Source organism: Delphinus delphis, chromosome 11 (assembly GCF_949987515.2).
Source record: "Delphinus delphis chromosome 11, mDelDel1.2, whole genome shotgun sequence".
Taxonomy (NCBI): Eukaryota; Metazoa; Chordata; class Mammalia; order Artiodactyla; family Delphinidae; genus Delphinus; species Delphinus delphis.
The window spans coordinates 48,411,315-48,438,651 of NC_082693.1; the positions used below are offsets into that span (position 1 = coordinate 48,411,315).

At 37.9% G+C, this 27,337-nt stretch overlaps 1 protein-coding gene across 1 annotated transcript in view; it reads right to left on the minus strand.

Annotated features, from left to right (window-relative positions):
• TAFA2 (TAFA chemokine like family member 2) overlaps positions 1-27,337 on the minus strand; it is a 548,201-nt gene that overhangs the window by 58,248 nt on the left and 462,616 nt on the right. The window contains exons 3-4 of the mRNA XM_060026304.1: positions 2,147-2,299; positions 799-923 (exon numbers count right to left, since the gene is read on the minus strand). Coding sequence (XP_059882287.1) covers positions 799-923; positions 2,147-2,299 — 278 coding nt within the window. The remainder of the gene's footprint in view (positions 1-798; positions 924-2,146; positions 2,300-27,337) is intronic.

Consider the following 27,337-nt stretch of genomic DNA (forward strand, 5'->3'; position numbering starts at 1 on the left):
TTTTATAAAACATTATTCTGTTCTAGCCCCCAGTTATCCAGTTCTAAACAGTAGTCAGCTTTCCCCTTAGTGCAAAAAGCAAAATAAGACAAAACTTTCATTTGCTGATTCCACAAAGAATTTAAATTCTGCCAGTCCAGAATATCCATGGAGGTAATTAGAAAATGAAAGAATAAAGCTATTTTTCACTCCTCTCCTACCCCCCAGAAATCAGTCATTGCAAGCTGAAATACCTCACTGTCTGAAGAGCATTCCTTTTATATTGACCCTGAGATTTGAAAACTCCTCTTGATAACTCATTACAATGATTACAAACTTAACCATCAGAAAACTATTTATTGATCCAGAAATCAGGGAGGTCAAAATAATTACTCTCATAAAAATGAAAGAATATTAACTGGGAAATGTTTGTTGAGTCATATATAAATTCTCTTTTTTTCAGAATTTATTCAGATCACTATCCAACAGAAGAATGAGGGATTGGGGTCACCTTCCCAGCATTTAACACGCATCCTTGGGGCGGGGGTGTTCACATTTTTGTCAGTATCTCATGAAGGAACAAAGAGTATTTAATTATTAGGTAATATGACAGTTGATGGCAATCTACAGAAGATGTTATTCTGGATGAAATAAAAATGTGTTATGAAAAAATGAAGCAGGGAGAAAATGGGAGAAAAATGTACTATGGAAAACTATTACCTCTCATCCTACAACCACCACTTAAAGATGTCACTGCACGTGCTCCGTGCTCTATTAATTGAGAGACTTTTTGCTTTCACAGGCTGGCTGTCCACTTACCCTAGTTGTTTTCACTTTATTCCCGGAGGAACAGCTCCATCCTTTCCGATCTGGAAGAACTTTACATTCTTCTCCCTCAAGACATGGTTGCATATGGCACCACCATTTCTGTTCCACTATTGAAGCTACAGGAGATAGAAAAAGCAATTTAATATTTTCTGTTTGGGCTTGTTAATTCTTTGGGTGCACATTTAAAGAAGAACAACAGCCACATATTTTTCCCACCACTGGGATGATTAGATTTTGAAGGATGCTTTTTTTTTTTTTTTTTTTTGGTCCAAAGGGAATAAATCTTTCTAGATTTTTTGACTAAAAATATTTTTTTAATTTTTATTTTACTGTGGTAAGAATACTTAAAATTTTAAGATGGTAGATCTCATGTTAAGTGTATAATACAGTATTGTTAATGATAGGCACATTTTTAAAGGATATTTCATGCAACGATAACATATTCTGGACAATAACATATTGGAAAGAATTTGGACAATAACATATTGTCCATGAATATGTTATGGACATATATGAATTGGACAATAACATATTGGAAAGAAACTATGTGGATACATGCATGTGCTGATTTACATAAACATATAAGAAAGTGAGTCCATGACCAGAGTCAATATTTTAGAATCAATGTAGTATTTCCCACAAGTAGGCTAAAATCAGGAAGGCATTCAAATGAACACAATCTTTTTTTTACTGTGGGCAGTAACTATCATCACAAGGAGTGCACCATGAAAATATGAGCACTTAACACATTATTATTTATGATAACATCAATTATATAGACCCACATAAATGTTTATATCCTTTGTAATTAGGTGAATCCTCCAAGAAAGAAATTAATATTTTGATAAATCTCTATAAAAATATTTCATGTGAATTCTATCCACAGCTAAACGTTCACTCATCTGTGCAGTGTTTATTTTTTCATTGTTAAGAACCAGCCATGTGTTTAGGTACCCACACTATTTAATCATCTATTTCATTTTTCCTTTGCCAAATAATTTATACACACACACAAACACACACACACACACACACACACACACACACACACACACTCGCCCTCCACTGGCAAATCAATATTTCATGGCATCAAAGTAAGAGGCACATGGACTTATTGGAACCTCATTATAATGCCTTTTGCTACAAAACCGCATAAGATCTTAGACCATCTTCCAATAGATTTTAGATTTCAAAACGCTCTTCAAGTGACCTTGTACCAACCACGTGGTTGATGGTGCGGTCCCCCAGGATTAACCCCAGTCATCAGCATCACAGTGGGATTCCAGTTCTAAGCAGTCCTCGTCTACCCTATCCCAAAGAGCAATGGAAGAAGCCTCACCATCCACACAAGAGGGAGCAGCTCGTGTGGTACCTGCCACCTGCCCAGGGAAGCAGGAGCACTTGACTGTTTGTGACCGTTCTTCTATCTTGTTCTTATTACAACATCTGTGGAGTGCCACCACCTCGCAAGTGCCCGTTTTAACATGGTGAGCTGCACAAACAAAAACAAAAGTTGAGATAACATTGAGAAAGCTTGGATACTCCCTACTCTTTTTAATTAGAAGCACATTAAATATAGCTCTATAAAGGATCCACCATGCATGAAACTAGAAATACAATGATGCTTACTCCATAATGCAGATTTGATCTCTTTGTTAAATGTGGTAGGACCATTTCTGTCAGTAAATGCTTGGTGAAGCAGGAACAATTAGTGACTAGATTAGAATGAGCTGTTAGAGCAGTCTGAAATATAGAGGCAATGTGTGGTATCATCAAAAACATATTTATTTGCATATGACTTTTTTTACACCTTTTTGTTCAACGTGTTGATCAAAGTAAGGGAACCCCCGGACAAGGTGCCCTGTACTAGGGCTGAGACAAACCTTATTCTCAAAGTAGGTGGGTTGATAAAGGTTATATTCTTCATCTAGGGGTGAGTGTAAGGGCCAGGAAGGGAAATTCTTTTCAGAAATCAGGGAGGCAGAGGGTGGGAACCCACTTCCTCAGGATTCTTCTGCTCAATTTCCCTGGAAATGAACTAATTGGGTGATTTTTGAAATTGCTGCCATCTTCCTGAACGTTCCATCCAGTCTCAGGGATGGCTGCTGCATGAAGCCAACAGTATTTCCCGCACCTCCTGGGGGGGCTGGCCCCACCCCTCAGCCAGGGCAAGGGCTCCAGGAGCTCCCTTGCACCCCCACCTTGCACCCTGGTTCTAAGTTTACAAAGTGTTTTCCTCGTTCCTTTAAGTCCTCTTCCCTGCCTCTGACATTCCCTCCCTCCCTCCCACCTGCAGGGCTGAGATCAGAGGGTAGTGATGGTAAAGGGAACCGACAATGACATGACCCTCCTGTCTCAGGTCAGGGGAGAGAGCTCGGTGGCCTCCCCTCGCCCTCATGTTTACATTTGCAGTCTGAAGCACTTTAAGTTACATGGAGTTTTTTGGTTTGGGTTTTTTTTTTTTTTTTTTTTTGGTTTGTCTGCTCCTGTAACTTATTCTCCAACTACTGCTTCCAACTGAAATAAGACTATTAAATGCCTGTTCAGGAGGGAAAAAAACAAAAAAAATCATTCCTTTCCATTTTGCCTGAGGGAACAGCTGCCACTGAATGACAACCACCACAGCCAGAACGTGGATGGATTTATATCTAGCCTGGAAAAACCCATCACCCATTTTCTTAACCTCACAGTGAGGCTACTGAACTGTTTGGGTGATTGAAATTTTTGGACCTCACTTATCACATTAGGATAGGGTTCGAGTTTGCCTTCATTGTGTTTTCTACCCAGCATCTCTTCTTCAAAGTATTAACCCTCCTGTGAAATGATCAAGCAAAATTTCCATCTGCTAAAGATAAAACCAGCTTAAAATCAAACATCTGTTGAAATGTTATGCTTTCAACAACATAAGAACGTGACTGATATAAAAACAGATTTAAATAGAAAAGTAGGACACAGGAAGTTGTTTAATGTTATAAAGTATACTGAGATCATTTTGTAAATGAGATGAGTACATCATGCATTCATATCAATCTTCCCCTCAGAGATGAGGAACCACCAGGCAGTAACTCAGGTTAGATTGCTTGGATTTTTCTTCTAAGAGAGACCAAACCGCATGGATTGTCCACGTCATTCCCCATGTGAAACCGAGAAACTCAGGTGTAACATACAGCTTTGACACATAATCCTCAAAAGAAGCAGATACCATTTCCAATGTCACAAAGATTTTTCTGTCATGGTAGATACAAATGGGGATTTCTCCATGTGTGATTCAAACACAAGGCTATCAAACCAAAGCTAAAAACTTGAAAGCCGGATTTCTGTTCCTTGCGCTCTAGAAAATATTTTCTTAGCTAAGGATGATTCAGTTTGTTTTAATTTATTGAATGCTTTATGTAATATTATACGAGTCAAAATACTGCTTTCTACACTGAACCTCACTTAGTCACATTTTGAGTCAATACCACATATCAGGCATGGTTCTGAGTAATGGGGATGCAACAATGTGTAAGATGGACATAGACCTGCCCCTAAAGAGCTCATATTCCTGTGGAGAAAACAAATAATAATTAGGTACTAACGATTAAGTAAGACAATATTAGATTTTCTAGCTCCTTGAAAGAAATGCAGTAGGGTAATGTGATTGAGAGTAATCAAACATGGAGGGAAGGCAGATTTTTGTGAGTCTCAGGGAAAACCTCTCTGAGGAGGTAACCTGAATAATGGCCTGAATGATGAGAAATAAGCCTCCATGATGAAGAGCTAAGAAAGGAGGAACTTTCCAAAGAGAAGGAGCAGAAAGTGACAAGGTTCTGAAATGGGGAAACGTGTGGTGTGTTCCCAGGACAGCAAGATGGCCAGTGTGGATGTACTGTGGCTGAACAGCTGAGAGGCTGAGGACATTATGTCAGAAACGTAGGAAGATGGTGTAGGGGCGGGTGCCATGGTAAAGAGATTGGATTTTATTCTCGTTGCAAGGGAAAGCCTTTGGGTGAAAATGCTGTCATCTCATTAATGCTTTAGAAGTTTGCTCAAGCTGATCTTTAGAGAATGGACTGAAGAAAGCAAGAGTGAAAGCAGGGAGACCAGTCGTGAAGGGGTTGCAGGAGTTCAGGAGGTGAAGGATGGGACACAGACTAGACTAAGGGTTGGGAAGAAGTACCAGATGCGGCATATTTCAGAGTAGAGTTGGTTTGACTTGTTAATGGATTGAGTATGAGCTGTGAGGGGAAGAGGAATTAAGGATTACTCCTAAGCTTGTCCTGAGGAATTAGAATTTGGTGGTTCTGGAAGATAGAGGAGGCCTGGGAAAGGGGAGTTCGGCAAAAGTTGGGTTGGGTCGAAATTACTGTAGTTCTGTTTTGTCTGTGTTAAGTCTGAGATTCTTATAAGACACAGGAGTAGAGATGTAAATCAGGCAGCAACATTTATAAAATGGAGCTTAGGGAAGAGATCTAGACTGCAGATATACACTTAAGAGATCTAGGTTGATAGGTGGTATTTAAAGCCATAGACTGGACTAAATTACCATGGAAAGGCTACCGCTGCCGATAGAGAAGTAGGGAAGGAATAGTCCAGAACCTAAACCTGGAAGAAGGGAGACAGTAGAAAAAACTGATACGGAGCAGAACATGAGGTAAGAGAAAAAGAACATGAGATAAAGGCATGGAAAACCAAAGAATAAAATGTTTCAGGAAAGAGGGATTGGTCAGTTATGTCAAACGTTGCTGAAAGGTTTAATAAATGAAGCGAAATAATTGTCTCCTAAAAAAATAATACGATGCAGCAGTTAAAACAGAGCCTCCAAAACCACAGTAGCTAGGTTCAAATCTAAGCTTCTTCAAACAGCATTGTAACCTTGGGCACATCATCAAATATCTCTGATTAGTATTTTTTCATATCTAAAAGAGGGATATTAATAGCACCGTCTTCATATGGTTGATTTGGGGATTAAATGAGTTAATATGTATAAAGTATTTAGAACACTCCCGGCCTCATAGCAGGTACCCTGTGTTAGCTATTATTAGCACTTGATCTAGATAAAAATCATTTTAATGGCATGATGAAGAGAAAAGCATGATTATAGTAAGTTTATTAGAGAATGAGATGCAAAACTGCAGATAATTATAAAAATTTCTTTCAAGGAGTTTTTCTGTGAAGGGAAGAAGGAGATGAAGTAATAGTTGGAATGAAGCAAAGGTTCAAGGAAATTTTTTCAATGGATGCCATAAAAGCATGCTTGCTTGCTGGAGAAATCTGAGAAAAAGAAAATGACAATATAGGAGAGAAAGTGGCTAATTAAAAAAAGAATGTCCTTAAAGGGAAATAAGGAATTGAGATTGAGGGCACCTAGGGGGTTGGCATTAGATTCATGGGGGGACATTTAATCCTAAGAGTGAAGGTGAGATATGTGAATACAGAGTCAGGTAGGTGTGAGCGGATTAGTTGGTGAGAAGATGAAGTTTCATATCTGATTTTATCTCATTTTGCTATGAAATATGAGAGATGTTTGAGAAGAAAAAAAGAATATGAAATATATATTTCAAAGAGGAAGAATAAATTTACTGGGAAAGAGTAGTAGGACTGCCCGGCAGGGAGTTGGCCGATACACCCAGTAAACTGTAGAGGACACAGTGGAATGAATGAAGGGGTGGGATTACAGAACAAAATGGAAATAAACGTCTGTGTGATGATAGATAATTTGGGATGCTTGGAGCTCTGATAGCAATTTAGGGAAACAGAGATGTAAGTCATGATGAGATGTGTCCTGCAAGTCTTTGAATGGAAGCCAGTTTAGAGAACAAGAGATTATTAGGGTTTCTTCAGAGAGTGATGCTAGTAGGCAGAGGACCGAGCTGAGACAGCTTCAGGAAGAGCTGGATAGTGGCTGGGCTCTCTTTTCCACAGAACTGCAGCGGCCAGGAGCACACAGCGGGGTTCCACTAGTCTCTATCCTGAGAAAAGAGGCAGGCACCATTTCAGCATCATCCACCAGGGCCATTTTATCATCTTTGTTACAAGGAAATTTTTATCGTATGTTGGAAAAGAATTGACAGGTGAAAAATTTGCACCTGGTTTTCCCTTCCCAATGCCAATGTCAAAATTCATTTCTACTTTTCCTGACAAGGAAAACTGTACTTCTCCACCCCATTAATTAAATCTAGATGTGGTGATGCGACTTGCTTTGGCCAATGAAATGAAAGCTAAACTTACGAGCAAAAGCAAAGGATATCAGTCTGTGTGGACATTTTAATAGCTAGTGTCATTCACCAGATTTCTCCCACCAGCAAGAGCAACTAATTACATTCTTGATAGTAGAGACTATATCAGCCTGAGTCCCCAAGAGACATGAAACAGAGTCCCCGCCAACCATATGGACATATGAGTGAGAAACCTTAAAGTGTTAATAAGCCTCTAAAATTTGGTGGTTTTTTGCTACTGTCACAAAACTTAGCCTACCCTGACTACACAGTAGTACTTTCCATTGCCTCCTAGGTTGTGCAGTAGGATATATATTGTCAAATGTGTTCATTGAAGGATAAGTCAGTGAAACATGATATCTCAAAAACCTGGATCATTCTAGCTTATTGAGTCAATGCAGAACAAACAGAAACAAGAAAATGTTGTTCAGATATTTATATAATTCAAAGGGTTGTAAAGAGTCATTTTACAATTGGATAATTATGTTGGCTAAGTTCAGTATGTCAGAGCTCTGGTGAAGAAAGTGTGCTTATTTCTTCTTTGAGAAGAAAGGAGGGAAAATGATGCCCATATGGTGTAATGAAGAGAAGGATAAGGTAGGAGCTGCACTGGGAAGAAGAGAGGCATGTCCTCCCCCTTCAGAGAATATGGGACTAAATGTTAAGGAATTAATAACAAAGGTGACGCAGAAGAGCAAGCCTCACAGACCCAAGGCCTTTCTGCCCTGACCTTTCTCTTCATTGCCTGTGAATAAAATGCACAGACACACAGGTTGAGTTTCCTTGTGAGAAATCGGATTTTGTGAAAAATCTCTATCAGACTTTGTCCTTCTTATTAAAATTGAAGTTGTAAAGCTTTCTGTGGGGGGATGAGAAGGGGATGATTAACCTTGTTAAAATAGAATAGATGATAGGTAGGTAGGTAGGTGGATGTGGGTGGATGGATGGATGGAAGGATGGATAATCCTGTACTCAAAGAGTCTTAAGGCATGGGTAGGGAGGATATTGACTGTTCAATATTTTTATATATGCCAGTATATATGGTAAGTAAAATGAGCTATCTCAAAATAGGGACGTGAATCTTCTAGCAAAATTTAGTTCACCTAAGCATGGCATACATATTCACACACACAGTTTTCTTATTTGTCTGCTATATATCTTAACTTCTCATGTCAAATTCTTGTAGACAAAGGCTAAGTTTTCATGTAAACTGCTAGTATGTGGCATGTGTTTAATAAATGGTAAACAAGCAGTTTAAGAAGGTAAAACTAATTCCTGTGGTTTTCCTTTAAAAGGTTAATGAGACTGTAAAAAATTCAAGCAGTTACTAGAATTCTCTACACGGAGTCAGACAGAGCTCATGATAAACTAATCTAATCAAATATTAGGGCTTTCCAAATGAACAAAATAGACTTCACAGACAATCAGCGTCATACTAAAATGATGCAAGACCCCCTGGAGAAGATTTAAATGAAAAAAGAACGAACAATTTTCTTCATGTGACAATCCCCAAGTCACAAAAGATAAAACAAAAAGCCCCACACCTTTCCGCTAGTTTCTCCTCCCTGAATGTGATGCATTAATACAAAATGTTGCCTCCTACATTTTTGTGAAATGACACTAGAGAACACATAGGTTTTAATTCTTATGAAAACAGGATTACCAAGTCTTGCCCAGCTCTAATTGCTGCCTTTCAAGGTTATTACCTTCATATAACATTTCAACAATAGGATACTGCCCTACTGGTTCCCCAGAAACATGGCCTTAAGAGACTGCCTCTTAAATCATATCTTAAGATTCCTAAATGTTTTTGCCAAGCTATTATGACTGGAATACTCTGGAATGAAGTCTTATAAGGCATTTTAGCAAAATCTTTGTTTCTAACTATTTTTTACCTTCTCCATAAGAAAAAAAATTCTGAATAGCATTTGGTTTATATGTGTGCATAAATTTTTAAAAATTATATATATATATATACACATACCTATATAGACACATTTAATTGTATATAATTATATACACATATATGTTTATATATATGTTAATATGGTCACATTTTAGCCATTACCTGTGAACCAACTGTATACATAAATATGAAAAATGGGTTCACAGAATAGTATTTATGCAAATCATTTACCTTGAGTAGTGGTTGCTGGCCTTTGGTCAATAAGAGCACAAAGCTATGCATATCACATTCTAAATGTAAGAAAATCCATTCACTCTAGAAACAATTTAAGGAATAGTGGTATTTGCTAAGTAACATCCATAGAATATTCACTGTATGCTATGCATTATTCCATTTTATCATCACAACAACCATTAAAGAGGAAACTATAATTATCCCCAATTTACAGATGAAGAAACTGAGCCAGAGAAATGGTAAGTAACTTGCCCAAAGTAAAACAGTAATAGAGAAAAACAGAGGTGAGAATTCAGACAGTTTGCTTTCAGAAACCATGATCTTCAACACGATCATATGACGCCTTTTCTACAGAGCTCCACGCACATGCAGTAGACTATAGTTCCAGGTGATGTGAAGGAAAGCAAGAAGAGTGTCACTGTTCCTATATGTGATGCTTGGTAGCCTAGAAAGGACATGGGCTCTGGAACTGAAATATCTCAGTGCAAGTCTACCTTAACCTATACTATACTTGAGTAAATACTTAAGCCCATTCACCTTTCAAAGAACTGGTTTGTTCATCTCTAAGATAGCTCCATCGAGTCCTTATAAAGACCAAATGAGATAATGTATGTGAAACTGCTTTTAAATTGTATAGCATTACTTAAATGTTATTTTAATTTTAACTAGTAATGTAATTAATGAATACCAAAATGATACAACATATAAATTTAAAAGATATAGTTGTTAGAGAAAGATCTATATTCTATAAAAGTTCTAATTTAATATTTTAAAAAATCTATGTGTATATATATATATATGTATACACACATAATTGTGTTGACATGAGATGCATGTAAAAAAAATTAATCTGACACAAGCTACAGAAGAGAGTAAATTCAGCGTCAAGTTGTGAATTTGTTCCTACTTGGTTTCCTCTCCATTAGATTTCAGTTCTTATTTGTATTCTGATTTGTCTCATTGACTCTGAAATTTTGTTTGTCTCCATACACTCCTATTTAATAGTTTTACCCAGCTTGACTAGCTCCCCAGAGTATGCATTACACCTTCTAAGCAGAAATCAAGCATCACCTACGTGCACCAATAGGCATCTGAAGTGCAAGCTAGTTAGTGGATTCAGGTTGCTGTAAATCACTTTGAATGGAAAAAATGTGCTGAAACAAAAACTTGTTGAGACAGCCAATTTCTCACTTTAATTCATTAGACTGAAAAAATAGGGCACATTTTTAGACTTTCATGATGAAGCAATCTAATTAAAAGAAATGGCCATTTAAAAAGTTCAATGAAATTTCAAAAATTCACATAATTTATGAAGTCAGGATGATTGGGGAGGAAATAACCAAATGTCAATGACATTTTTACAGAGCTTGTTTTCTAAAACTGCTCTAGTTTCATATGGAAAAAATAAAATTATTGGGGAAAAACAGATTGCCACAAAGGATAATAATCCTAATAACAGTACGGTCTCTGTTAACAGAATCAAACTCTCAACCAGAGGATGTACCACAGTCTATTTTAAGAGAAAGAGGCAGAACAGAAGAAGATTCATTCTTGGGGGAGTTTTAGATTCACTGCCCCTCAGCTCAATCATGAACATCTTCTATATCCATGTTTTAAATGAGAAGTGATGTTGAGAAAGGCAAACCTCAAAGAATATTGGTCTCTTTATAAACTGTCCAACAACTTCTGCTGGTAAGGTCTGCTCTGAAAAAGAGGAACTGGACCAATCAAATCCATTTCTCTAGAAATTTGAACTAAAAGTCACAGAATTGTCCCATGGAAATGGGCACTTGAGTCCAAAGGTCATTTGGCATCAGGAGTCAGGTAACCTGTGGAGAGCTTTGTGAGAGCCTCACTGTGTTGAGACATGGGGACACATAGGAGTGGGAAAAAAGCACAGGTGCAAAGGTAAGAGATAAAGAAGTAGGTAGTTCCACCACCTGCCTTGGTGTCTGCCTCTCCTGAGGTCTTCCTGAACTTTTTCCTCAATTCCTGAAATATTTTATAGAATAGGTTTCAGTGAGCCCCTTTTTTCCTGACGTAATTTGATGATGTCTCTGTTCTTTGAACTAAAAATAATATACTGACTAGGATATTTCCTTTTTTTAGATAAAGTTAAAATTAACAAAAGCTAATTATCAATCAGAACTATTGTACAGCACAGGGAACTATATTCAATATCTTGGAATATACCATAATGGAAAAGAATATGAAAAAGAACATATATCTGTGTGTGAGTGTGTGTATGTGTATACACACACACACACACACACACACACACACACACACACACACACACACATCTGAGTCACTTTGCTGTATGCCAGAAACTAACACAACACTAAATCAACTAGACTTCAATTTAAAAAAAAAGAAGTATTTTCTACTCCCACTTTTAAGAGCAAAAGACAAGTTTCCACCTTCAAAGTAGGATCCAGGAAATTCACCATTCAACAGTCTCACTTCCCATATTTACCTCATAGTGAAAGTAGACATTTCAAAAGATAACCAACTCCAATTACTACGAGGGGAAAATGGTCCATAATATTCTTTTAAATGTTTCTAAAGGCAAACGTTTAAAAGTAGATTTCCTGCTTAATCCCAAATTGTACCCCCAAAATGTGAAGAATCAGAACATCCCCAATTCCTAAACACTATGAGAGTCACACTGTTCTTTTATGACTAATAATATTCCTGTAATTGCTCCTAGGAAGGAGAGCAGGCAGCCCAAGAGCTTCTTCAGGGAAATGATAGAGTGAGCAGTGAGAGCAGTGAAAAGAAAGACGGGATGTTGTCCTGAAGAGTGAAATGTTGAGTAAGTCCCTGAGTCTCTATCCTCATCTGCAAAATGAGGAAATCAGACTAGTTTGAGAGATAATTTAAAGGTTCCTTCCATTTCTAAAGTGTTATGAGTTTATGAAATGATTAAGTTTCATTACAATGGGTACAATATATGAGACCTATCAGAAAATGAAAGTCAAAGTAAAATGTATTTTTTTAATTGCTTCAAGCTGACAAATTAACCTCACTAAGTCACTGAACTTAATGAGAAACTGAGAAGAGAGTTTATGAAATTTATATTTTGGATTTATTTCTTACCTGTATGAAGCCACAAATCTTAACTACACAGTGTAATATTCACTATAAAGTCAACCTGTATCCTCACGTTGCTTTATGTACAAAATAGTTTGATTACTGTTGATTCCATGAGAGCAATCAAGTCCAAAAGGTAATATATAACATGGTGGTTTGGGTGAGGAGACTGAAGTCAGATGGTCCAGGTTCAAGTCCCACCTTTAAAAGAGAGTATCTACCTATTCACCAAGCCTCCTTTTTCTTTCCTCCTGGGCACACAACTAGACTACATTTTCCAGTCTCCCTTGCACGTAACACATGGAAGAGGGGCAGAAATGAGTTATACTTCAAGACCAGGCCTACAAAAAACCTCCCGCTCTATCAGCCACTCTCTCTCTTCCCCTTTCAGATAGACGTCAGTGCCAAAGGTGATCCTGAAGAGTCACCATCAGCCTGGGCCCCTGAATGACTGTGTAGAGGAGAGATCTACCTCCTGATACTAACTGGATTCACATGCACAAGGAATAAACTTAGGCTATGGTAAACCAATAAGATTGAGTGTTATACCTGTTACAATAGCCAGTATTAATTAATATGCAATAATATTCCTAGTAATGGACCTAGGAAGGAGTTGGGTACAATCCAAGTGCTTCATGAGAAAAATTACGCAGAGAATAAAAAGAGCGGTGCTATAGTCTGAATGTTTGTGTCCTCCCAGAATTCATATGTTGAAAACCTAATACCCAAGGTGATAGTATTAAGAGGTAGGAACTTTGGGACCTTTGGAAGGTGATTAGATTTGGTGCTCTTATAAAAGAGAGCCCTGAGAGCGAATTTACCCTTTCTGCAATGTGAGGATACAACATGAAGTCTGAAACCCGGAAGGGGGCCCTCACTCTACCGTGCTGGCACCCTGATCTCAGACTTCCACCCTCCGGGACTGTGAGAAATAAATTTCTGTTGTTTTTAGGCCACCCACTCTTTGGTATTTTGTTATAGCAGCCCACGTGGACTAAGACATGCAGAAGATAAAAGATGTGATTTGAAAACATTAAGCCTCAGCTCGTCATCTGTAAAATGGGAATTGCATTATCATCTACCATAAAGGGTTATAATGAGGATCAACTGAGTCAACATTCATAACGATATATGATAAAGGGTAAATGTTAGCTATAATTATTATGGAGGCCTTAAATCCTTAAACCTATTTATATACAATGTGAATATCTAAAAGAGAATCAATTGATTTTTAGAGACTTGAAGTCTAATAAAGTCCTACTTGGCCATTTGACAAAAAAGAAATTGATGGTTAGAAAACATAATCCTAATTCAAGATCATAGATTAGTACTCAGCTCTCTTAATTTTAGTTCAATGTCACTTCCATTACCAACTCCCCACATCTCTTTGCTCACCAAATTCCTCTCCTTTTGCCTCTTTTACACCTTAATTCCTCTCCCTCCTCTACGACCTCACTTCTACTGTCCTAGCCTAGGCAACCTTAGCATCTTTTCCTTGAAGAATCACGAGGGTCCCTATTTGCTAGATCGTTCCCTTACACACATAAACACACACATTCTGCCATAGTAGGTCTTTCTAAAATAAAGCCTAGGCTATAAAAGTATCCTTGGCTCGTTGTTTTTCATAGGATAAATTCAAAACTCTTGGGCATAGCACACGTATCCTTACATCAGGCCAACTCTGATTTCTCCAGCCTCACTTTCCTGGGCACTCCTGCTGCAACCTATGCGGAAGTTATATAAACTATTTTTATAATTTTATTATATCATTGCTCAGCACCTTTCACTCTTTCTTGAGTGCTGGCCCCACTTTTTACTCCACGGGAACACCTAACCCATCTTTAAAGTTCAGAACGCTGTAACACCTACTCAATGAAGATTTAATCAACCCTTCAGGTAGACTGGACTGCTCTGTCCTCTAACATTTTCTTACTTATTTTGCCACACTTGTGACAGTTTTCTATATTTACTTTTTATATCTCTCTTTCCCTCTACTAAATTGTGAGGCCCAAACTCATGATTATTCATCTCCGAATCCCCAGCTTGAGGCACAGTTTGAGATCCATAATAGAAAAATCAATATGCTTGATGAATAAATGAATACATAAATGGTTTACTACAAGAGTTCTCAAGAGAGAAAAAACAGTAAATTTAATCATTTTTTCAAGTCTAGGCTTAGATGAACTTATTAGAATTGTAAAAACATTTGACCTTGCTATTTTGTGGATATGTGTTTAATTTGCTCTGTTGGAGAACCAAGTAGAGTTTCAAGAAGAGAGCCCTGGATTGGGAGGTCAGAAGCCCTAAATTCTATTTCCAGAACTACCACAAATTGACTATTTAATTTTGGGTAATTCAGTTAACTATCTCTCTAAATCACAATTTATCATCCATAAAATAAGGAAGTTGGCCATATATGATAGAACATTTAATACCATGTATTAAAGAAAAAAATGTAATGTCAGCTAAAAGCATTTCAACCAGTAGCATTTGTACATAATAGAAGAAACTTCCAACATAATCAGTGAAAACCTGTTCATCAGAGAAGCAGTGGGATACTGTACTCTGACCCTGGAGACCTTGACTTTGGTCCCAAATTGGTCAGGACAACTCTTTGAAAAATCACTTTACTTATTTGGACTTCAGTTTCCTCAACTACAAAATTAGAAGGATCTCTAAGTTTCTTTTCCACTCTGAAAATATATTATAAGCCACATACAAATCTAGATAGATAGAGGCATTAAGTAATTTAATTTTAAAAAATGATTATCTACTGAGAGAAGGATGAACTTCTATTTCCTGTATCTAATTTTGCAGATTCATAATCCCATACCCTTCAATATACTAAGAGGTTTTCTACATCTGAAGTATTTTTTGAAGCCAGCAAGATAACTATAAACAGAAGAAATTGGTATTATTCAAGAATGAACAAAATCTTTGCCTTCCAACCAAATCTTCTCTCACACATGGAAGGTTTGCTTTGTTCCCAGTGATTGACAAGAAAGCAAATTTAGGTTATCTTTCCTCAACACTTCAGTAATTTCAATATGGAACATCCAGGTTCTGAGTGTCACTCTAGATCAAAAGGATATAAATCCTAAGTCGAATTTTTAAGGAAAACTACATAAGCCTTTTAAAAAAGTTTTCAGATGCTAGTAGCTCTTTGAGAAATTATATTCTGTACTCCCTAGTCACTGGGTAAGAATTTTACACCGACATATCAATTTAACTTTTTTGGTTGTTGATAGCTTCTGATAATGTCCTTTTTAAAAAATGTGTTTAGAATTCAGTTATGATGGGAAATTCAAATTAGAATAGAGAAGCAGCAAAGTGTAGTAGAAGGATCATTGGTCGGTGAGTCGGAAAAATCGGTGCCCTCATTTGCACTCCACTACTAACTAACCCTGAGATCTCTGCAAACTCATTCACACACGTTAGAAGATTCATCTAACACTGATGAAGTTCCAGGCATTGCGCTGTCTCCTGAGAATATAAAACTGAAGGGAAAACAGTCCCTGCTTTCAAGGAGCTTAGAAGGCAGAAGAGGGGGAGAGCCATGTAAAATAAAGTGATAAAGAGGCCATGACCCACATAGCCACATAGTACACAGAATGTACTAAGATAATTTAAAAAATGAATTGCAGCCAGGAAGGGGCAGGTGTGAGAAGGGAGATAGGAAACAATTTGTAAAGAAGATGATGTTTAATCTGAATTTTGCAAGATTCTTGGAAGCTTGCCAAGTCAAGTCAGCAATATTGGTCCTGCTTAGTTTCCTGGTCTAGACTAAATGATCTCTAAGCTTCCTCCAGTTTTAAATTTCTATAATTTCACTGACATCTTTAATAACAATATAGAAAGGTATTTATTTCTGTTTTGTTTACACACGTATATATTTAACCACAGTACGTATACTATCCAAAACCTTATATTGAAATATTTATAACATAAAACTTTCTAAAACAGTTATCTTGCTTCTTTAAACGTTTATATCCTAAGCCTCATTTAACTTTTCAGTTTAATCTTTGCCTTGATTATAGGCATCCAGTCCTCTGGTGTGTTGGAAGTATAGCTTTAACGGATGCAAAAAAACACATGACACAGTGTGAAATGTAGCAGTAAGTGAATACTAACCAAGTGGCATCCCAGGAATGTTATTTTGTGGAAAAGTTCCCTGGTGTTAATTCGTTCTTTTGGTAATTTGCCTTTTTTCTCCTGAAAGCGAAGTGAGCATGTACAGTAACAGGCCCTCATGGGCAGTGTAAAATGGACACCATCCAGCAAAACTAATTAATGAATCAAAGGCTCAAGCAGCCTTAGGCTGGGAGGCAGCAGAGCATCTGGTGGTTTCAAGGAAAGCAGACAGATGCTGGCTTTTACACAGCTGTGACTTGCTGTGTAACTTTGAGCAAGTTTCTTACACTCAAGCTGCAGTTTCCTCATCTGCAAAACAAGAATAATAAGCCTACTTCACAATGTTGTTGGGAAGATTAAATTACAAAAGGGAAATAAAGCTCTTAGCACTGTGTCTACCACATAGACAATGTTCAGTGGTTATTAGCTATTATTATTATCATCACTATTACAAATCCAGGGCTCCTATTATCCTTGCGAGAACACTCTTCAGGATGAAAGATAGGACGATGGCAGTGGTTTTAAATGAAACTAATTTATGGATATAGTCCTCAGCAAGTTACCCTCTCATCGAAGAGTCAGTAGATAATGTAAATAATCGCATAGCACAGTTGACCCTTGAACAACACGGGTTTGGACTATGCAGATTCATTTACACACAGATTTTTTTCAGTAGTAAATACCACGGTACTGCACCATCCGTGCTCGGCTGCATTTGCAGAAGCAGAATCCTGGATGCGTGGGAGCCACGTACACGGAGGGTGGACTGTAAGTTTTATGGGGATGGTTGGCTGCTCCAGGGGTGGATGTCCCTCACCACCACACTGTTCAAGGGTCAACTGTAGTTGAGGACACAAATTCTAGAGCCAGACTACTCGGATTCAAATTCCAGTTCTGCTCTTTACTAGCTACATAACCTTTGACAAGTTACTTAACGTCTCTACAGCTCAGTTTCCTCATCGTTAAAATGAAGAAAATCATAGTATGTGCCTCATAGCACTGTCTTAAGGACTTAATTAATTAGTACATAGAAAGTATTTGCAACAGATTCTGGCCACGGTACATATTCTGTAAATGTTTGCTATTGATAGAAATGACAATTTGCTTAACACCTCTGGTGAAGTAGGAGGTAGTGTCACTGAGTGAGATGCGGTTGGTGGTTTGGTCTTACCTCAGTGGCATCAGCATTCTCATGAAGCCCTTCTGAGGAGAAGGACAGCTGAGAACCCATTCTCTAGGGTCAGACACACCTGGATTGGAAAGCTGACCTATTGTGCATGACCTCGTTCAAGTGACTTCACTCCAAAGTCTCGGGGGGCTTGGTCATAAAATAGGAATCAAACTATCTACCTCAAAAAACCATTGTGAGAATGAAATGGGATACTGAATGTAAAGCAGTTACCTCTATACTTTTGGCTTTTTTTAAAGGGCTCAACCTGAGGCTTCAGTGAATTCAAAGCCCACGCCTTAATCCTGAATTGTCTCCTAGCCTAAGGGGCAAGAAAGCTGCTCAGAAAAACGGTCAAACTGTTCTGCCACCAAACCCTCACTCTTGAACCTTATCTTCATTATATCATTTGACCCCCACCACCCCATGCTAAATTTGCTTCTCACCTGGGACTCTTAGTGAGAGTCCTCATGACGCCTTGTGAACATTTACTGACAGACACTTGCCACCATCCTTGACCTTTTAGGTCCAACCCTGTGCCCCCCACCCACTCTGGCTGTCATTCTTATTCCCTCTGCCTCTCATGCATGACTTCAATAATTGGTTCATTTAATATTTACCCAATGCCCGTGGTATGCTAAACACAGAGAGGCCAAAGTCTCTGCCTTGGTGGAGAAGCCACACTTTCAGCAAATTATGACATAGTTGGAAGGCAGCACAGGGGACTGATTCAGGATACAGGCTATGAAATCAGATCAGCCCTGGCCCTCTTGCTTATTAGCAATGTCTTCAATGAATTATGTAATTGCTCTGAGATTCAATTTCAGCTTTTGAGAAATGTGAATACCAATGTCCACTTGTAACTAGATGACTAACCCTCCTCCATGAGTAACCACCCCCTTACTTGCTTCTGGGAATTTGCTTAAGACCAAAGAAAATAAATCATTTTACCAGTTACCCTTTACAAAGGCAGAAGGAAGAGGAAACTTGCTTTAAAAGAATTTTCCAACCTTTGGCTTCAAACTTGCTTTAAAATAATTTTCAAATCTTTCTGTAGATAAAAGGTCACCACCACATCTCTGCTTTTTGAAGACACAAAGCAATGAGCCCAGTTGGAGAAGGAACTGTGCTTAGCGTCATATCAATAATACAAAGCTCTGCGTTCACTATGGGCAAGTATCTTCGCATATTATGTTGTATTTAAGAAAACATTTTTCTTCTTAAATTATGCTTAAAAGTTAGTCAGCCTACGAAGTACATTTTTTTCTTTGGAGGTAGTGGTATGCATGTCTGTACATGTGTATGTGTATGTGTGTGTGTGTGTGAAAGAGAAAGAGTGAATATGAGAAAATTTAATCCAATAATTGCACATCTGAAAGCAAGTAGAATGAGGAGTACTCTGACTACACACGGGTACAGGTGTAGAGGACCCTCAGAAGGAATCAGTACTTGGAGTGACAAAGTTCAAGTGACCATATAATTTATTATCCAAATCAGGACCCATTTGAGAGTAAAGGGGTTTGCTATTAATGATTATGCTGGAATAATAGGTATTAAATGGAGCTGTCTGGGTGCAAACTGGAGCATATAATCACAGCCAATGCTCACCCTGAACTGTTCTGCTAAAGCCTGCCCTTGCTAACAATGGTCTTATTCTGGGCTAACTACCCAGGCTTTTGAAAATGTGCTGCTTTGGATCATTATGTCCTATGAACTCTCATGGTGGGGATTATGGGAAACTAAAATTCTAGAGGAGACTAAAATCAATTGGTAGGAAACATGCTTTCCTACATGAGGATGGAGATTTTTCACTCCAAAGCATCAGCCATGTTTTCTTTGAAAAGCCTGTGCTGGGCTGGAGGTTTGCCCAGGTGCAATCACGTGGTTTCCTCTCACTGTCAGAAAGCAAAGCTGCTGCTTCCATGGTGTCTTTCTATCCAATCTGCTCTTTTCCTTTGTTGTGTTACTATAAATATTAATACTCAGTATGAGAACATCTCTATTAATGGAGAGAATGCAGCCCAAACGATATTGATTTTAGGCAAAACTTTACAACCAGAGGTGTAAATAATTCTGTGTTCCTGGTGTGTCTGAGGATATCTGTCCAAATAAGGACAGTTACAACATGAAAATCATTAAATGCCCATTCTGAAAACAATGTCAAACATCCCAGAACATAGTGTAGGTGATTCAGGGACAGGGCATATAGAAGAAACGGCAGAACTCAGATTAAAATCAAAAGAGAGGGTAGGCAACCTACTGAGAGAGAGGATAAATGCCAACAGGTATACCTGTGTTAGGGCAGGACAAGGGTCGCAAATGGAAGAAACCAATAATGCCGGGACATGAGATCAACTTCAATCAATTTCAGTGAGAACCAGAAACCTTGATAATGTTTTTTAACAACTGGAGAGCTTAGAGGTGGGGTTAGAAAGGGAAAGAATGTGGAAAGTGGATGACAAGAAGGGGTCAGTTTCTCAGCTTGACTAAACTTGAGACAGGTTTTTGGGGGGTTTTTCTCCCCACACTATAGTCCCCTGACTTTCCTTTTCTTATAGCATTTACTGTAGCAAATTTGCAATTGAAAATTCTTCTGCCCCTTTCAGGTGTGAATCTTCTTCCAGTCTCCTGCCAGTTTTACAACCCAGGGATGTTTTTCTCAAGGACCTCAAAGAAGCCATCCCTTTGAAATACAATCATCAAGGGAGATAGAGCCTGTGTCCCAGTCTCTGTGGGAGAGTGGGAGCCTAACTCTGATTTGCACCAATTAGCAGATGCGGATGAACACAGATAATCGCACTGACCAGTCTCCCCTCAAGGTCCTCCAGTACTTGTCCTCCAACTCACCCTCCTCCCCCGCCGCCTGCAGTGTTTAAAAATCCTCCTGCCTTTTATTTCAGTGGAGTTCCATCTCTCTTCCCTTGGCAATAGTCTTGAATAAAGTTTTCCTTGCCATTTTTAACAAGGGTCCACACAATTTTTTTCTTTTACAGGGGCTTACCGTACAGCATCTGCTTGGATACTGAAAACATCATAAGGTCTAAATCAAATGTGCGTGACTAGGACAACTGTGATTTCAGAAGCTCCCAAGGGCCTCCTCCTACCTCACTCTCCAAAAACAATCTCTTCACCAGCTTGCAGAGGAAACAAGGTTTTCCTAACAAGGAATAAGCCTCTCCTACAATCAGAGATAAAAGTCTGGTTGAGGTATCGCTTCAGTGTGAAGGCATTTCAGGAGTGGTGTAAGCAGTCAATCAATAGGTATAAATGGGTGCAGGAAGCGTGAGAGGAATAGAAGGACAAAGAGGGGGAATGTGCAGGAGGGGAAAGTCAGGAAAAGGAGGGGAAAGACAAATTTCACAAGATCTACGGCTTAGCCTAGAATCTGCCTCATCTACTTCCAACTGGGTTTGGATAAAAAGAAGTTGGGGGCTGAGGTATTTTTGTCATGCTGCTGCAAACACAGGCAGCCACACCGGGCTTGATTAATGAAGATGTTCAGGGTTTGTTTCCTTAAACACTTCTGACTTATAAAGTAGCTTAGATTTTAGAATATCACTGTACTTGAAATCTGACATGGTTTTACTACTCTTCTTTCTATGGCATGAATCAAATTTGTGTGTGTGTGTGTGTGTGTGTGTGTGTACGCACACCACAGCCTCAGGCAAAGCAAAAATGACCAATCCCCCTCCATGACAGACAATGCTATGTTGGAAAAAAAAAGCCCTCAGTGTAAAAACGTTAGAAACAAGCCATAAATATATATATCTTAAAGTCATTAATGAATCTTACAGAAAAAATAGTGTAACACAATTATATATTACTACAAAAAATTTTACTAAAAACCTCTAACCAACAAAATAATTGAGCTAAAATAATAATAACTACAATTAAAAATCAAGAAGAGCAGCAATTTTACTTTCGCGTAGGGATAGTTGCCAATAAAAGAAGTGAAAATGGAAGCCTATGAGATTTCATGTCACTCACCAACCAATAAAGCTCACAAAACTCTTCTACATGTTTGAATTTTGTTCTTCTACCTCCTGAACTGGGGGATCTCCCTTAGGAAACAGTGGGGTTTGGGCCAGGAGGAATCGTGTGTTATATACGGTGGTATAAATGACTACTAAAAAAGTCTATATTCCCATGGAAATATTTGAGCCCAAAGGTACAAGGTTCAATTCTAGGCCTAAAAAATTAAACTTGCAAAGATTTTCCCTATCCTTTCGTTATTTAATCAGGTTTCAAGCTCCTCTTAATTCAGGGACTATTTGAAGAGGTTTTAACTAAAGTTGACATCATACGTAATGCAGTGTTTATGAGCTTAGGTGAAGCAAATATATTTATTGCCTGTTTGTTTAAGGTATTTAGCAAAGATTTGAAACCTATTTCCCCTAGGAACATTTGAAAGATCTCTTTTATTTCCTGATAATGAAAAGCACAGCTGACATTTATAATTTTTCTCCAGGAGGTTCTAGAATTTAATCTTAAAGCTTGAGGAAAATATTTAATTGTGGAGAATTTATGCTAAAATACTTTACATATTTAGTTCTCAACATACTGTACATCAAAGGGTCGATAAGTTGTTTGAAAACTACTTACATAAAACACTGCTTACAGATCATTAACTACCTGACAGACAGCCCCAGGCAAGGAAGTCTGCAGTGTTTGGAGCCCACAGAAGATCAATCAGAAATATGAAAACAAAGCTATTAAGGGATATTGTAATGAATACAGAAATTAATATTCATTTTACATGGAATTGTTGCATAACGCCTCCCTATTTTGGTTAAGACAGGTTCATGTGAATAGGCTTTGATTTCATATGTCTAATCACACATGACAGAATCAAGTCTTATTTCTGGTAATAAACTGAAGAGCTTGTTACAGCTCCTCTCTTGCCCCACCAGTGTACTTAGTTATCATACTCTATTGTAAGAATTGGCTTCCTCACCTAAGACAGGGATTTCTTGAGTTTGGCACAGAGTAAGTATTCAATAAACATTTATTGAATTGAAATTAATGAACACTAAGGCTATGTCAGACCAGAAGCTAACAAAGTATTCTTCACTTCCTATCCCAGACCTGACATTACTTACTACATTAATAGAAAATTACTTCAGAAAGGGAAGTGGACAAGGGGATCTACTTTTTAAACTAGTAAAGCAGTAGGTGATTAGTATTTTAAATTATTTTACTTTCTTTTTTTATGAATTTTTATTGGAGTATAGTTGCTGTATAACATTGTGTTGGTTTCTGCTGTACTAAATTATTTCAAATTTAATTCATTCGGATTCTTAGGTCCCAAGACAAAATCATCAACAAGACCCAACTAAAAACCCAAGAATTCAGCACCCTATATTTACAATTTTAAAGCAAATTCAATGTCATTAAGAAGGAATAGAAGTATGTCCTTTCAATATTGATGTAGCTGAATGTTTCATTTCAAGGCATTTACTAGTAGTTCATTTAGTCAGAGGAGATGACTCTAGTGGTGTTTTTACTTAAGTAACCTAAGACAAACTTTAGATCATGCATAAGCAGAAGAGTAACTGGAAGTCAGAGACATAAAAGCAGCACGGCCACTTTATGAAAGCAGTATACTTTTGTCATCCCAAGGTTTATTTGGGTGGTCATGCTTTCTCTTGTGAGACAGGCCTTTTCTGGAAAAGGGAAGGAAAATAGGAGAGAAGGAAAGGTCATAATCTAATTCTTTTGAAGAGTTTGGAAATAAGTCCTCCTTAACAGAAACAAAGGAAAGTGAAGAGGGGAAAGGAAGGATGGTGAATAGGAGACCTAGGCGACTTAGTCAGTTCCAGCTTCTATAACACTAATACAATAGGCTGGGTGGCTTAAACAACAAACATTGATTTCTCACAGTTCTGGAAGCCAGGTGCACATCCTGCCTTTCTGCAGCCCATGAAGTGCCAATCATGCCTTGAACTTTCTGTAAGGATGTGGAGTATAATACCTCTGCACTGTGACTATATGAAGAAATTTGTATTATAATTGTTTACTGATGCCAAAATATTGACTCTGATACAGGCAGAAAAAAAATGAATGATTTATATATACACATGGCTCCTCTCAAAATCCTATGTAAGAAATGTTGGAAAAATAAAATAATTATCAATAAAAATAGGAGATATTAGAAATGTGAGAAATTAAAAATTGAGCACAAAACACAAAAAGTGCTTTAGCAAAATATATTGTTTATGAGGATTTTACTCTTAAAAGTACTTTCTAAATTATAAGATAAATATGCCATATTATCAAAACTTGCTGTTCTAACAGTGAAATAAAAAGCGTGCATAAAGGTAACTTCTATCCATAAACCTCTGTATCAGTAGCTCATACTCAATTTGTAATGATTCAGTATGTCTTTATATTACCATCTAAACCAGATCTTTTTCCTCAACTGGTATCCAAAAAAAAAAAAAAACCAAATATTACCTTTAAGAACAGCCCAGAATAGCATACTGAATCTGTTCTCTTACATCTATTATCTCATATAAACTTTGTAACTTCGTAACAGGTAGGCATGGAAAATTCACACTTTTAGAAACAGGCTCAGAGAGGTTTAGCAACTTGCTTAAGGCCACATCGTTAATAAGTGATAGAGTCAGGACTGAAACTCAGCTCTTCAGTTTCCAAATTCTAGTTTTATGCAGTTGAAATGGCTTTAATCACCAAATGGCCAGATACTTGTTATAAGCCTTAAACTAACTGTGGTATATTGGAAGTTACTTTAAAAAAATTTCGGTGACTAAAGAATTAAAGTTTCATGTTTTCTCCAAAGGAAACTAATTCCCAATATGGGAATAGTTTAATCTCTATAAGAATCACATACAAAATGAGGTATTAAACTTAAAAAAAAAAATAGGGAGGAAGATCCCAGATGGAACCTGGCTGACTCTGAACTGAGGAGACAGAGTTGTGAGTCTGGGGGGAAAACAGCAGCTAGAGTTTACAAAACGGTTTACCAGAGAGGAGACACTGTACAGAGAGAGAACGCGAGTATTCAGCAAAGTACTGATCAGCACATGCTTATGAAGAAACTATTTGAGGCAGGGAAAAGAAACACCCAAAAGGATTAAAAGTAACAGTAGCCGGAGATCACACAGGACTGGGAATGGTGTCTGGTTTCAACAGCCAGACTGGAAAATCTTATAATTCATGAGGCATTGAATAGAATACTCAGAAGGGCCTGGCCTCAGTAGTAGAGGATAATTAGTTCTAGAATAAATGCTGCTCTGGTCCTGCCTTACTAATCTTAAAAAGCAAGACCCAGAGAAGATAACACTATTTCCAAGTAACTTAATAGTGTACCAAAATGAAGTTTAACAGTATTTCTAATTTTAAAAAAATCCAGCAGCCAAAAAGGTAAAATTCACAAAGACTTTCAACCAGTCAAAAATTACCAGACATGCAAAGAGGCAGGAAAGCATGACCTATAATAAAGAAAATAAAATAATAAAGCAATTGAAACTGATCTATAATTGACACAGATGTTAGAATTAGCAGACAATGGGACTTCCCTGGTGGTCCAGTGGTTAAGACTTCGCCTTCCAATGCAGGAGGTGCAGGTTTGATTCCTGGTTGGGGAGCTAAGATCCCACATGCAATGTTGTAACAAATTCAATAAAGACTTTAAAAATGGTCTACATCAAAAAAAAAATCTAAAAAAAAATAAGAATTAGCAGACAAACATCAAGTCAGTTACTGTATTTGTGTTCCACATGTTCAAGAGGTTAGAGAAAAAAATGATTGAAAATATTTAGAGAAAAGGAAAATATAAAAACAATTCAAATGGAACTCTGAATATGAACGCTACAATGCCTGAGATGAAACAATACACAGGATAGGATTAAACATTAGTAAACATAAAGACATAGTAACTGCAATTATCCAAAATAAAACACAGAGAAAAACAAAAACTAAAAAAATAAAACATAAGCAGAGGGTCAGTGAGCTATGGGCCTAAAATATGTGTAATTGGATTTTCTTTTTTTAGATTGTGTATTTTTCAACTACATTTATTTTTTTTCATCTGGTTTGAGTTTCTGAAGGAAGGGAGAGAGGTTGGGGGATAGAAAAAATATTTGAAGAACTGGTGGGTAAAAATCCCCCAAATTTGATTAAAAATTAAACCCACAGATCCAAAAAGTTCACCAAACCCTACGTACAGAAAGAAACATGAAGAAAACTGCTTCAAGGAACATTATAATCATATTACTCTGATAAACAGAAAATCATAAAAGCTGCCAGAGAAAAGAGACCTGTTAGGCCCAAAAGAACAAAGATGAGGGTGACAGCAGATTTCTCACTGGAAACAATGCAAGTGAGAGGTAATGCAATATCTTTTCGAGGTTGAAAGATAAAAACTGTAACCAATAATTTTATATCCAGCAAAAAATATCTTTTAAAACTGAAAGCAAAATAAAGACATCTTTAGACATACAATAGCGGAAATTATTCATCAGGAGCAGAGCTGCACTACAAGAAATGTTAAAGGAAGTCCTTTAGACATAAGGAAAGAGTACCAAATGGAAATATGAATATATACAAAGGAATGAAGGGTACAGGATGTAGTATTATGTGAAAAAATATATAAGATTTTTCTGATAATTTAATTATTTAAAAGACAATGTCTTCTAACAACCAATAACAGTGTAGTCTGAGGTTTCTAACAACTGTAAAGGTGAAATGTAAGCTAGCAACAGCAAAGAGTGCGGGAAGGAGAAGGTGAAGTACACTATTGTAAGATTTTTACACTATACGTGAAACATCATAATATCACTGAAAGGTAGACTGTTTCCTTGAGTTAAAGATATGTACTATATACTCTAAAGCATCCAATGCAAAACCAAAATAAGTTATAGCTAGCAAGACTTTTGATATAACAGAATCATAAGATACAACAGATACAACAGAATCATAAAAATTACTCAATCCAAGAGAACTCAGGAAAAGAACAAAGAATTAAAAAACGAATATAGAATATATAGGACAAACAGAAAAAAATAGGCAGATGAGCGATTTAAACTTAACCAAAGGGGAGAACCTTGAAGACAGCAGAGGAGTAAGACATGTAGATCACCTTCCTCCCCAAAAATATATCAAAATACATCTACATGTGGAACAACTCCTACAGAACACCTACTGAATGCTGGCAGAAGACCTCAGACTTCTCAAAAGGGAAGAAACTCCCGACGCACCTGGGTAGGGCAAAAGAAAAAAGAAAAAACAGAGACAAAAGTATAGGGATGGGACCTGCACCTCTGGAGGGAGCTGTGAAGCAGGAAAAGTTTCCACACACTAGGAAGCTCCCTCACTGGCAGAGACGGCAGTGTGGGCAGGGAGAAGCTTCGGAGCCACGGAGGAGAGCACAGCAACAGAGGTGCGGAGGGCAAAGTGGAGAGATTTCAACACAGAGGATCAGTGCCGACCAGCATTCACCAGCCTGAGAGGCTTGTCTGCTCACCTGCTGGGGCAGGTGGGGGCTGGGAGCTGAGGCTTGGGCTTCGGAGGTCAGATCCAAGGGAGGGAACTGGGGTTGGCTGCGTGAACACGGCCTGAAGGGGGCTAGTGCGCCACGGCTAGCCAGGAGGGAGTCCGGGAAAAAGACTGGACCTGCCTAAGAGGCAAGAGACGACTGTTTCAGATGTGCAAGGAGAGGGGATTCAGAGCACCGCCTAAACAAGCTCCAGAGATGGGTGTGAGCCACGGCTATCAGTGCGGACACCAGAGACGGGCATGAAATGCAAAGGCTGCTGTTGCAGCCACCAAGAAGCCTGTGTG